Raw genomic sequence first — 13,726 nt, 5'->3', positions numbered from 1 at the left:
CCGACTCCGCCTCTTCGCCTATTTAAGGGACCCTAACCTAAAACCTCGATACGGAAAAGCCACGGTACGAGAAACCTTCCAGAGCCGCCGCCATCGCGAAGCCAAGATCTGGGGGACAGGAGTCTCTGTTCCGGCACGCCACCGGGACGGGGAAGTGCCCCCGGAAGGCTTCTCCATCAACACCACCGCCATCTTCATCAACGATGCTGTCTCCCATGAGGAGGGAGTAGTTCTCCATTGAGGCTCGGGGCTGTACCAGTAGCTATGTGGTTAATCTCTCTCCTATGTACTTCAATACAATGATCTCATGAGCTGCCTTACATGATTGAGATTCATATGAGTTTTGTATCACTATTCATCTATGTGTTACTCTGGTGATGTTATTAAAGTAGTCTATTCCTCCTCCACGGTGTAATGGTGACAGGTGTGTGCATCGTGTAGTACTTGGCGTAGGTTATGATTGTAATCTCTTGTAGATTATGAAGTTAATTATTGCTATGATAGTATTGATGTGATCTATTCCTCCTTCATAGTGTGATGGTGACGGTGTGCATGCTATGTTAGTACTTGGTGTAATTGCGTTGGTCTATCATGCACTCTAAGGTTATTTAAATATGAATATCGAATGTTGTGGAGCTTGTTAACTCCGGCATTGAGGTGCTCTTGTAGCCCTACACAATTAGTGGTGTTCATCATCCAACAAAAGAGTGTAGAGTGGTTTTATTATGTGATCAAAGTTGAGAGTGTCCACTAGTGAAAGTATGATCCCTAGACCTTGTTTACAAACATCGAAACTCCGTTTATTTACTGTTCTACTGCATCTTTACTTCCTGCAATATTACCACCATCAACTGCACGCCAGCAAGCTATTTTCTAGCGCCGTTACTACTGCTCATATTCATTCATACCACTTGTATTTCACTATCTCTTCGCCGAACTAGTGCACCTATACATCTGACAAGTGTATTAGGTGTGTTGGGGACACAAGAGACTTCTTGTATCGTGATTGCGGGGTTGCTTGAGAGGGATATCTTTGACCTCTTCCTCCCCGAGTTCGATAAACCTTGGGTGATCCACTTAAGGGAAACTTGCTGCTGGTCTACAAACCTCTCGCTCTTGGAGGCCCAACACTGTCTACAAGAATAGAAGCACCCGTAGACATCAAGCATTTTTCCGGCGCCGTTGCCGGGGAGGAAAGGTAAAGGCACTCACACTCCGGTCCCGAGTAACTAAGTACTTTTCTGTTGCCGTTGTGTGTGTGCTCGAAGCTATTTCCTTTAGATCCTGCAATTGCATCTTTTTTTTTTCTTGTTAAAAACTAGTAAGGCATAATGGAAAACATCTGTGAGCTTTTTGTACTATTTCCTGAGTCAAGACATGAATGGTTTAATGCGAAAATTAAAAAACCTATGGAACCTTATTTGCATGCTAGTAGCAATGATATTAGTATGAACGCTTTGAACACCATTGTTGTTAATGATATGGAAAATTCTAAGCTTGGGGAAGCTGGTTTTGTTGAGCATGATATTTTTAGTCCCCCAAGCATTGAGGAGAAAATTTTCTTTGATGATACTTTGCCTCCTATTTATGATGATTATAATGATAGTGGGCTTTTGGTGCCGCCTACTATGGAGGATAAAGGTTATTATGATGATATTATGCCTCCTATATTTGATGATGAGAATAATAATGATAGCTACTTTGTTGAATTTGCTCCCACTACAACTAATAAAACTGATTATGCTTATGTTGGAAGTAGTAATAATTTTATGCATGAGACTCATGATAAGAATGCTTTATGTGATAGTTATATTGTTGAGTTTGCTCATGATGCTACTGAAAGTTATTATGAGAGAGGAAAATATGGTTGTAGAAGTTTTCATGTTACTAAAACACCTCTCTATATGCTCAAATTTTTGAAATTACACCTGTTTTATCTTCCTATGCTTGTTGCATTATACCTACATGACTTGTTTATTTACAAGATTCCTTTTCATAGGAAGCATGTTAGGATTAAATTTGTTTTGAATTTGCATCTTGATGCTCTCTTTTGCTTCAACTCTTATTTCTTGCGAGCGCATCATTAAAACTGTTGAGCCCATCTTAATGGCTATAAAGAAAGCACTTCTTGGGAGATAACCCATGTGTTTATTTTACTACAGTACTTTTGTTTTATATTTGTGTCTTGGAAGTTGTTTACTACTGTAGCAACCTCTCCTTATCTTTATTTCATTGCATTGTTGTGCCAAGTAAAGTCTTTGATAGTAAAGTCAATACTAGATTTGGATTACTGCGCAGAAACAGATTTCTTGCTGTCACGAATTTAGGTATGATTCTCTGTAGGTAACTCAGAAAAATCTGCCAATTTACGTGAGTGATCCTCAGATATGTACACAACTTTCATTCAATTTGGGCATTTTCATCTGAGCAAGTCTGGTGCCTCTTTAAAATTCGTCTTTACGGACTGTTCTGTTTTGACAGATTCTGCCTTTTATTTCGCATTGCCTCTTTTGCTGTGTTGGATGGATTTCTTTGTTCCATTAACTTCCAGTAGCTTTGAGAAATGTCCAGAAGTGTTAAGAATGATTGTGTCACCTCTGAACATGTGAATTTTTGATTATGCACTAACCCTCTAATGAGTTTGTTTTGAGTTTGGTGTGGAGGAAGTTTTCAAGGGTCAAGAGAGGAGGATTATACAATATGATCAAGAAGAGTGAAAAGTCTAAGCTTGGGGATGCCCCCGTGGTTCATCCCTGCATATTTCAAGAATACTCAAGCATCTAAGCTTGGGGATGCCCAAGGCATCCCCTTCTTCATCGACAAATTATCAGGTTTCTTCTCTTGAAACTATATTTTTATTCGGTCACATCTTATGTACTTTACTTGGAGCGTCTGTGTGCTTTTATTTTTGTTTTGTTATTTTCATTCTCTGAATAAATTCATGCTTGTGTGGGAGAGAGACACGCTCCACTGTTGCATATGAACACTTGTGTTCTTCGCTTTATCTTTAATGTTCATGGCGAAGGTTGAAACCGCTTCGTTAATTATTATATGGTTGGAAACAGAAAATGCTGCATGTGGTAATTGGTATAATGTCTTGAATAATTTGATACTTGGCAATTGTTGTGCTCATATAAATCATGTTTAAGCTCTTGCGTCATGTACCCTGTACCTATTAATGAAGAACTACATAGAGTTTGTTAAAATTTGGTTTGCATGATTGGTCTCTAGAGTCTAGATATTTTCTGGTTAAGGTGTTTGAACAACAAGGAAGACGATGTAAAGTCTTATAATTCTTGCAATATGTTCATATGTAAGCTTTGCTGAACCGTTTTATACTTGAGTTTGCTTCAAACAACCTTGCTAGCCTAGCCTTGTATTGAGAGGAATTCTTCTCGTGCATCCAAATCCTTGAGCCAATAACCATGCCATTTGTGTCCACCATACCTACCTACCACATGGTATTTCTCCGCCATTCCAAAGTACATTACTTGAGTGCTACCTTTAAAATTTCTATTCTTTACCTTTGCAATATATAGCTCATGGGACAAATAGCTTAAAAACTATCGTGGTGAAGAATATGTACTTATGTGTCTTATTTCTTAGTAAGTTGCTTGTTGAGCGGTAACCATGTTTTCTGGGGACGCCATCAACTCTTTATCTTTGTTGAATATCATGTGAGTTGCTATGCATGTTCGTCTTGTCTGAAGTAAGGGCGGTTCTCACAATCAAATGGTTTGAGTATGCATACTTGTTAGAGAAGAACATTGGGCCGCTAACTAAAGCCATGATTCATGGTGGAAGTTTCAGTGTGGACAGCTAATCCTCAATCTCTTATGAGAATATTAATCTGTTGTTGAATGCTTATGCATTAAAGAGGAGTCCATTATCTGTTGTCTATGTTGTCCCGGTATGGATGTCTAAGTTGAGAATAATCAAAAGCGAGAAATCCAATGCGAGCTTTCTCCTTAGACCTTTGTACAGGCGGCATAGAGGTACCCCTTTGTGACACTTGGTTGAAACATATGCTATGCAATGATAATCCGTGTTAATCCAAGCTAATTAGGACAAGGTGCGAGCACTATTAGTATACTATGCATGAGGCTTGCAACTTATAAGATGTCTTATACATAACACATATGATTTATTACTACCGTTGACAAAATTGTTTCTTGTTTTCAAAATGAAAAGCTCTAGCACAAATATAGTAATCAATGCTTCCCTCTGCGAAGGGCCTATCTTTTACTTTATTGTTGAGTCAGTTTGCCTATTCTTTCTATCCCAGAAGCAAACACTTGTATCAACTGTGTGCATTGATTCTTACATGTTTACTTATTGCACTTGTTATATTGCTTTGTGTTGACAATTATCCATGAGATAAATATGTTGAAGTTGAAAGCAACCGCTGAAACTTATATCTTCCTTTGTGTTGCTTCAATGCCTTTACTTTGAATTTATTGCTTTATGAGTAACTCTTATGCAAGCCTTATTGATGCTTGTCTTGAAAGTATTATTCATGAAAAGTCTTTGCTATATGATTCAATTGTTTAGTCATTATCTTTACCATTGCTTTGAATCGCTGCATTCATTACATATGCTTTACAATTGTATTGATCAAGATTATGATAGCATGTCACTTAAGAAATTATCTTTGTTATCGTTTACCTACTCGAGGGCGAGTAGGAACTAAGCTTGGGGATGCTTGATACGTCTCAAACGTATCTATAATTTCTTATGTTCCATGCTACTTTTATGATGATACTCACATGTTTTATACACATTATATGTCATTATTATGCGTTTTCCGGAACTAACCTATTGACGAGATGCCGAACGGCCAGTTGCTGTTTTCTGCTGTTTTTGGTTCCAGAAACCCTAGTAAGGAAATATTCTCGGAATCGGACGAAATCAATGCCCAGCATCCTATTTTTCCACGAAGCTTCCAGAACACCCGAGAGCCACCAGAGGGAGCGCTGGTGGGCCCAGATGATAGGGCGGCGCGGCCAGGCTAGGGCCCGCGCCCCCCTATTGTGTCATTGCCCCGTCAGCCCTCCGACTCCGCCTCTTCGCCTATTTAAGGGTCCCTGACCTAAAACCTCGATACGAAAAAGCCACGGTACGAGAAACCTTCCAGAGCCGCCGCCATCGCGAAGCCAAGATCTGGGGGACAGGAGTCTCTATTCCGGCACGCCGCCGGGACTGGGAAGTGCCCCCGGAAGGCTTCTCCATCAACACCACCGCCATCTTCATCAACGCTGCTGTCTCCCATGAGGAGGGAGTAGTTCTCCATTGAGGCTCGGGGCTGTATCGGTAGCTATGTGGTTAATCTCTCTCCTATGTACTTCAATACAATGATCTCATGAGCTGCCTTACATGATTGAGATTCATATGAGTTTTGTATCACTATTCATCTATGTGTTACTCTGGTGATGTTATTAAAGTAGTCTATTCCTCCTCCACGGTGTAATGGTGACAGTGTGTGCATCGTGTAGTACTTGGCGTAGGTTATGATTGTAATCTCTTGTAGATTATGAAGTTAATTATTGCTATGATAGTATTGATGTGATCTATTCCTCCTTCATAGTGTGATGGTGACGAGTGTGCATGCTATGTTAGTACTTGGTGTAATTGCGTTGGTCTATCATGCACTCTAAGGTTATTTAAATATGAATATCGAATGTTGTGGAGCTTGTTAACTCCGGCATTGAGGTGCTCTTGTAGCCCTACACAATTAGTGGTGTTCATCATCAAACAAAAGAGTGTAGAGTGGTTTTATTATGTGATCAAAGTTGAGAGTGTCCACTAGTGAAAGTATGATCCCTAGACCTTGTTTCCAAACATCGAAACTCCGTTTATTTACTGTTCTACTGCATCTTTACTTCCTGCAGTATTACCACCATCAACTGCACGCCAGCAAGCTATTTTCTGGCGCCGTTACTACTGCTCATATTCATTCATACCACTTGTATTTCACTATCTCTTCGCCGAACTAGTGCACCTATACATCTGACAAGTGTATTAGGTGTGTTGGGGACACAAGAGACATCTTGTATCGTGATTGCAGGGTTGCTTGAGAGGGATATCTTTGACCTCTTCCTCCCTGAGTTCGATAAACCTTGGGTGATCCACTTAAGGGAAACTTGCTGCTGTTCTACAAACCTCTGCTCTTGGAGGCCCAACACTGTCTACAAGAATAGAAGCACCCGTAGACATCAATAGCATGTTGGCAAATAGAGGGAGAAATCCCCTTCAAGTCATCAAGAGTATAGCCAATAGCTCCTCGGTGTTTCTTCAATATTTCCAATAACCTTTCTTCCTCAATATCTGAAAGCTTAGAACTAATAATAACAGGATATATTTTCTTATCATCAATATGAGCATACTTAAGATTATCAGGCAATGGTTTTAAATCAAAAACAGGATCTTCCTTTGGTGGTGGTGTTGTACCTAAATCTTCAACCGGCAAGTCATGTTTAAGAATAGGTTGACGAAGGAAAATTTCATCAAGCTCATTCCTTTCTTCCCTAAAGACTTCACTCTCATTATTCTCCAAATGTTGCTGCAAAGGATTATTAGGAGCAAGAGCAATAGACGCACACTGTTCAACTCTAAAATTATTATTAGGCAAATCAGCTTTATAAGGAGTTTTGGCAAATTTAGAGAAATTAAACTCATAAGATTCACCAGCAAATTTAGTCATAATTTTTTCCTTCTTGCAATCTATAACAGCTCCACAAGTATTTAGGAAAGGTCTACCAAAAATAATAGGACAATACTTACTAGCGGCAGAACCAAGTACCAAAAAGTCAGCAGGATATTTAATCTTACCGCATAGAACTTCCACATCTCGAACAATACCAATAGGAGAGATAGTTTCTCTATTAGCTAGCTGAATAACCACATCAATGTCTTCAAGTTCACAAGAACCAATTTCATGCATGATCTCCGTATAAAGCTCATAAGGAATGGCGCTAATACTTGCACCAATGTCGCATAAACCATAATAACAATGATCACCAATTCTAACAGAGAGCATAGGAACACTGGCTTTCCTAGACTTATTAGGATGCGAAACAATATTAGAAGCATCTTCACAGAAAATAATATGACCATCTTCTACATTTTCAGTCACAAGATCTTTAACTATTGCAATAGCAGGTTCAACCTTTATTTGTTCTTCGGGTTCTATAGGTTTCTTTGCACTTTTATTAAACGCACTAGATATAACAGAGTACTCCTTCATTTTAGCAGGGAAAGGAGTTTTTTAAATATAAGCTTCGGGAAGAATATGATCAACAGTTTCAATTATAGCACATTTATTTATAGATGAATCAGTTTTATCTTTATATGGTTCATGATACTTATCAAAATTCTTCCTAGGCAATTCAAAGTGAGAGGCAAAAGTTTTATAAAAATTTGCAACGACTTGAGAATCAAGACCATAAGTAGCACTCATATTACGAAATTTATCAGTATCCATAAAAAATTCAATGCATTTATAATCATAGTTTATACCTGACTCTCTATCTTTATCGTTCTCCCATCCTTCAGTATTCTCCTGGATCCGATCAAGAAGGTCCCTTTTAAACTCTTCTTTGTTGCGTGTAAATGATCCGAGAACAAGAAGTATCCAGCAAAGTCTTATCTTGAAAAGACAGTCTTGCATAGAAATTATCAATAATAATATTACCGGGAAGCTCATGAATGGGGCATTTGAGCATTAAAGACTTCAATCTCCCCCATGCTTGGGAAATACTCTCTCCATCATGAGGCCAGAAATTATATATGCGGTTCCGGTCTTTGTGAATTTCACTTGGAGGATAGAAATTAGAATAAAATAGGGGTACAATATCATTCCATTCAAGAGAATCCCCATTATTCAGCAATTTGTACCAATGCGCCGCTTTACCATACAACGATATAGAGAATAGCTTCTTCCTCACTTCATCCATAGCAATACCTGCACACTTGAATAAACCGCATAATTCATATAAAAACAGTAAATGATCACCAGGATGGACAGTTCCATCCCCTTCATAGCGGTTATCCACAACACGTTCAATAATTTTCATAGGTATTTTGTATGGAACCTATTTCTCACCTGGCGCCTCATCCACTACCTTTGCAGTAGTAGTAGATTTCCCAAAGAGGAATTCACGAGAAGACCTCTCCATAATGAATTATAGCAGCAGGCAGAAATAAAAACATCACGTATAGTAAAAGTTTCCCTTACAAATTCCACTTACCAATAGAACTTCACTCCCCGGCAACGGCGCCAGAAAATAGTCTTGATGACCCACAAGTATAGGGGGTGTATCGTAGTACTTTCGATAAATAAGAGTGTCGAACCCAACGAGAAGCAGAAGGTGTTGACAAGCAGTTTCGATGAAGGATTCACTGTAAATGCTCACGAGACAAGTATTCGGGGGTTTTGATATAGCGAGATGAAATAAGTACAAGTAAGTAAAATGCGAGAGTAATAATTGCAGCGAGTGGCCCAATCCTTTTTAGCACAAAGGACAAGCCGGTTTGTTTACTTATAATGACCAAACGTTCTTGAGGACACAAGGGAATTTAGTCTAGTGCTTTCGCTTCATATAGCTGATTAATTTTCATTGTTTTGATAAGTGTTGTGTGGGTGAACCTATGCTAATGCACCGCCCTTCCTAGGACTAATACATAATTGTGATTATACCCCTTGCAAGCATCCGCAAATACAAGAAAGTAATTAAGATAAATCTAACCACAGCCTTAAACTGCGAGATCCTGCTATCCCTCCTGCATCGATATACCAACGGGGGTTTAGGTTTCGTCACTCCGGCAACCCCGCAATTAGCAAACGAATACAAGATGTATTCCCCTAGGCCCATAAATGGTGAAGTATCATGTAGTCGACGTTCACATGACACCACTAGAAGAATAACACCACAACTTAAATATCATAACATTGAATACTAACCAACATAATTCACTACTAACATTTAGACTTCACCCATGTCCTCAAGAACTAAACGAACTACTCATGAGACATCATATGGAACATGATCAGAGGTGATATGATGATGAATAACAATCTGAACATAAACCTTGGTTCAATGGTTTCACTCAATAGCATCAATAACAAGTAGAAATCAATACCGGGAGAGTTTCCCCTATCAAACAATCAAGATCCAACCCTAATTGTTACAGCGGTGACGAGGTGCAGCGGTGGAGATGGCGGTGATGATGATGAAGATGATGGTGATGATGATGGAGATGATGTCCAGCTCGATGACGGTGACGATGGCGTCGATTTCCCTCTCCGGGAGGGGATTTCCCCGGCAGATTTCAGCCTGCCGGAGAGCTCTTCTCTCTCTGGTGTTTTCCGCCCCGCAGAGGCGGCTGTGACTCTTCGCGATTATCCTCTGGAGCTTAGGTTTTCGGGACGAAGAAGTACGCGAAGGAGAGGAGGCCAGAGGGGGTTGTGGGCCCCCTCCCCACATGGCGGCGCGGCCAGGGCAGGGCCCGCGCCGACCTATGAGGGGGGCCCATGGCGGCCCTCCTCGGCTCCTCCTTTTGGCTACCTCCGTCTTCTGGAAAAATAGGATTTTTCAGTATAATTCTCGTCAATTGCTGATCTTCCGAAATATTGCATTCTGACGGTGCTTTTTCCGACGAGAATCCGACTCCGGTGTGCGATTCTCCAATAACCATGAAACATGCAAAATAGATGAAATAACATAAGTACCATCTCTAAATATGAAAAGATATCAATGAATAACAGTAAATTATGATATAAAATAGTGATGCAAAATGGACGTATCAGTTAGCAGACGAATGCACACTCCAACCTATAGCATGTGGCCCACCATTGATGGGAATCTATGTGATCACGCCATGAAGGACCATGGGTGTGAACAGTGGTGTCCGCCCGTGTCGCGAGAGCGGCTGGAGGCGCCTTTCTTATCTCCGCTCACCACGGTCCGCTTTTTCTATATGTCTCATTAAGCACGTCATTAGATAGCTCCTCGGAGCAAAGCAACCACTCGGATTATTGATCCCCCTACTCTACTTTTAAGCTCTTCGTTCGTAATATCTATTAAGGAGAATGTATGTAGAGAAATATTCTATCCATATGAAACTCATTTAGATATTTGTAATTTATTGGGATGAGTCACGTAAATTCTCATGTAGATATTTCGAAATACCAATTCATTTTTAGAAAATTAAGAAACAGGGAATGGAAACCACTGGAGGATCATTTTGAGAGAAACCTTGCAAGTTGGTGGACAAACTTCTGTCATACGACAATAGGCTTCTTCTGATTAACTCAATTTTAACAAGCTTACCAAGGCTTTATGCTCTCTTTCTCTAGGGGTAAGGAAAATATTAGAATTTATTTATCTAAACTTCCTTTTCAAAGTGATGGGCATAAGAAAAAAAATTAGGTTTACTAGATGGAACCTGATTTGTAGACCAAAAGATCAGGCTAGACTTGGAGTGGGAGTTTTAGATACTTAAAATATATGTCTTTTGAGTAAGTGGATCTTTAAACTCTTGACCGAGCAAGGTGTATGCCAAGAATTACTGCAGAATAAATATATACATTCCAAGTCTTTGCCTCAAGTGAAGGCAAAACCCTCGGATTTCCTTTTTTGGAAAGGTCTCATGAAAGTAAAAGATGGAGTTTTTTGATAGAGACTCTTTTCAAGTAAGGAATGGACGGACCACTCGTTATTTGGAAGATACATGGTTGGGTGATTCTCGTCTATCTAACCAATATCCAACTATTTTACAACACAATGCAATGAAAAAATAAATCGGTAGCTAATATTATGTCACAATCGCCTCCTAATTTATCCTATTGGAGAGCATTAACCGGAGATGAAGAAGTAAGACGTCTCCATTTGGTTAGGCTCTTAATGGGTGTTAATCTATCCTCTCAACATGTGTATTTGTTTGGAGATTAATAACACCAAGTTCTTTTACGGACAAATCATTGTATTTAAGTACTATTTTTAAAATGAAAATAGCACTTAAAATAAAAATTATGTGGTTCTAAGAGGTATCTAAAGGTGATCCAAACAAAGGATATTCTAGCAAAGAGAAATCGGGAAGGTAACACAAAATTCCACCTTTATGATCAAGACAAGACAATACAACATGTATTCATAATTTTCCCATTAGCTAAGGTTGTATGGTGTATAGTTCATGGAACTTTTAGTATAGGTACCCAAGTAATATTAATAACCTTTTTGGGAATTTGTTAAGAGGAGTTAGCAAGAATGATAAAGTATAATTATGAGTTGATGTATGCGCTTTACTTTGGGCCACATGAAATGCGTGTTTTAACAATGCAAGATCTTCTTCTTTTATGCAGGTTGTATCAATGGCTACTCATTGGATCCGTACATGATCCTTCCTATATCCCCATTTTTTTTAAAAAAAAGTACATACAAAGAGGGAAGAGCCCTAATGGGCTGCAATTGAATGAGACCCGGACTATCCTATAGACGAGGGCTTAGAGCATCTCCACTCGTCCCCCCGAACAGGCCCCCGGCGAGCGTTTTTTCCATCCGGACGGCGAAATTCGGCCCAGTCGCGCCCCCGGTTCCTCGTTTTCGTCCGGATTTGGGCCTAAATCCATCCGGCGATCCCACGCCATCCCCGGCCCCCCGGGGAGCGCTCGGGGACTCCGGACGAAACGAAAGCGCGCGAAACGACGAGGAAACTTCCCGCGCGTCTGGTGGCCCCAACTTGTCGGCGAGAGAAGCCGATCGTCGTCCTCATCGCATCGTCTTCCGCGCGCTGTAAAAGCCTGCCGCCGGTCTGCATTCGCCGGCCACGCGGCGAGTTAATGTCGTCGTCTTCCGCGCACGCATCGTCTTCCGCGCGCACTAAAGGCTGCCGCCGGTCAGCTCGCCGCGGACGCGTCGCAATCCACGCGGCATTTAATCCCCGCGCCAGCCACGCCTATATACGCCGGTCCGATCACCGCGAGGCGTACCCCGTGCTCCACTCTCCCTCCACTCTCCCTCCACTCTCCCTCTACTCCCAAGATGGCGTTCTACGGCGACGACGGCGCAGCCAACAACGGCTTCCCCGCCGGTCGCTGCACACGTGGGAGGGGCACCTCCTCCACCGAGGCGGGTACCCCTGCCCGCCGGACACGAGGCCTCCCGGAGGCGGCCGGCGGCTAAGTGCTGGCGGCGTTCCGATCCCGCCGCCGCCGCGGGGCCATGCCCTCGACGTCGCCATCGAGGAGGCGAGGATGACGATGACCGACGAGGAGCGCGCCGACCCGCGCCACCACCCCGACAACTACACGCGGTGGAACTCCTACTTCCTCCGGCGGTGGGAGCGGGAGGCGGCGGCCTACGACGGCCCGCCGCCTCCACTGCGCGCAACAACGCCGTGGGCCGCCGACGGTGGTGGAGCGCGCCGGGCCGGACACTCGAGGCCGTCCTCGAGCACATCGAGGGCGGCAACTTCCCGGTGCTCACGATGCCCCCTCCATCGGCATCGAGGGCATCGGCGAGCCGCCGTCGGGGAAACGTCTGGCAGCCACGGCACATGGTTGCCAGCTCGTCGTCTTCCGGATCGGCGCCGAGGTCATCCTTGGCGCCGGTGAAGAGGGAGGAGGCGACGTCGCCTTCGACGCCGGTGCGCGTCAAGAAGGAGCCGGCGTCTCCGCCGGCGACCAGAGGGCGCAGCAGCGGCGCCCTCGTTATCCGAGAACAGCCTTCCGCGCCGCAGAACGGCCGGAAGAAGAAGACGAAGAAAGAGGCCGCCGCCGCAAGCCAGCTCGCCGAGGAGGAGACGAAGCGCGCGGAGGGACGCCGCGATGGCGGAGGCGATCGCCGGGTCGCTGCACGACATGGAGGAGGAGAAGCGCGCGGACGACGCCGCACTTGGACTCGGGCCGAGCGCGGCCGGGAGCGCCGGGAGGAGGAGCAGCGGCGGCGGCTGCCGGACCCGGCCGCCGCACGCCAACTCGCCGCCCGCGCCGCTCCAACCGCCAACGACGACTTCGCGCGGTACCGCCGTCCTGCGACACCTCCATCCGGCGTCGCTGTCCCCGTCGTCGACCTCGAGTCCTCCGACGACGACTGGTACAAGCCGTCCCCGGGGTGGGGAGACGCCGGCCAGGGCGGCGGCAGCCGGGCCGCGCAGCCGAAGGCCAACGACGACGGCTCCGACGACGACGGCGGCGACTACACGGTGTTCTACCGCCATTTCGGCATGTAGAGCGCCGTGTTTTAAAATTAGCGTTTGCATTCCCCTAGCCGAATTCGAAATATAGTCGAATTCGGCCTCTATGTATGAACTCCTCCCGTAATGTAATAAATATCATTAAATTTAGTCTATATTCACCCGTTTTTAGCCGTAGTTTGTCAAGTTTCTGTTTTTTCAATTCGCCTCGTCGACTTCGCCTGGGCACGCGGCTGGGAAACTACTACTCCCCACGCCAAATCTTCATCCAATCCGGACGAAAATTTCGCCGGATTTGGGCGTGGGGAGCGCCAACGAGTGGGGATGCTCTTAGTGGTTACACACAATGTACACAGTGTTCACATGTTGTTGTATTTATTTGTTCCAACCTGTTGTGATTGATCGTATTTGAGTAATGCTATATTATTATTCCATGTTGAGATTCTGACATAGTAACAAACAGTTTTGGGGGCACCTGCAATCCTGCAGTAACATGAACGCTATTGGTGGGCACTCGAGACTTTCAATGGTTGTC

The 13,726-nt window shown here is 43.5% G+C and overlaps 1 protein-coding gene across 1 annotated transcript in view; it reads left to right on the top strand.

Moving 5' to 3' along the window:
- LOC124696131 (putative serine/threonine-protein kinase-like protein CCR3) overlaps positions 1–13,688 on the top strand; it is a 15,263-nt gene extending 1,575 nt beyond the window's left edge. The window contains exon 3 of the mRNA XM_047228903.1: positions 13,633–13,688. Coding sequence (XP_047084859.1) covers positions 13,633–13,688 — 56 coding nt within the window. The remainder of the gene's footprint in view (positions 1–13,632) is intronic.
- The last annotated feature ends 38 nt before the right edge of the window (positions 13,689–13,726 follow it).

This window comes from Lolium rigidum, chromosome 3 (assembly GCF_022539505.1).
Source record: "Lolium rigidum isolate FL_2022 chromosome 3, APGP_CSIRO_Lrig_0.1, whole genome shotgun sequence".
NCBI lineage: Eukaryota > Viridiplantae > Streptophyta > Magnoliopsida > Poales > Poaceae > Lolium > Lolium rigidum.
This window is presented reverse-complemented; position numbering and strand designations above follow the sequence as displayed.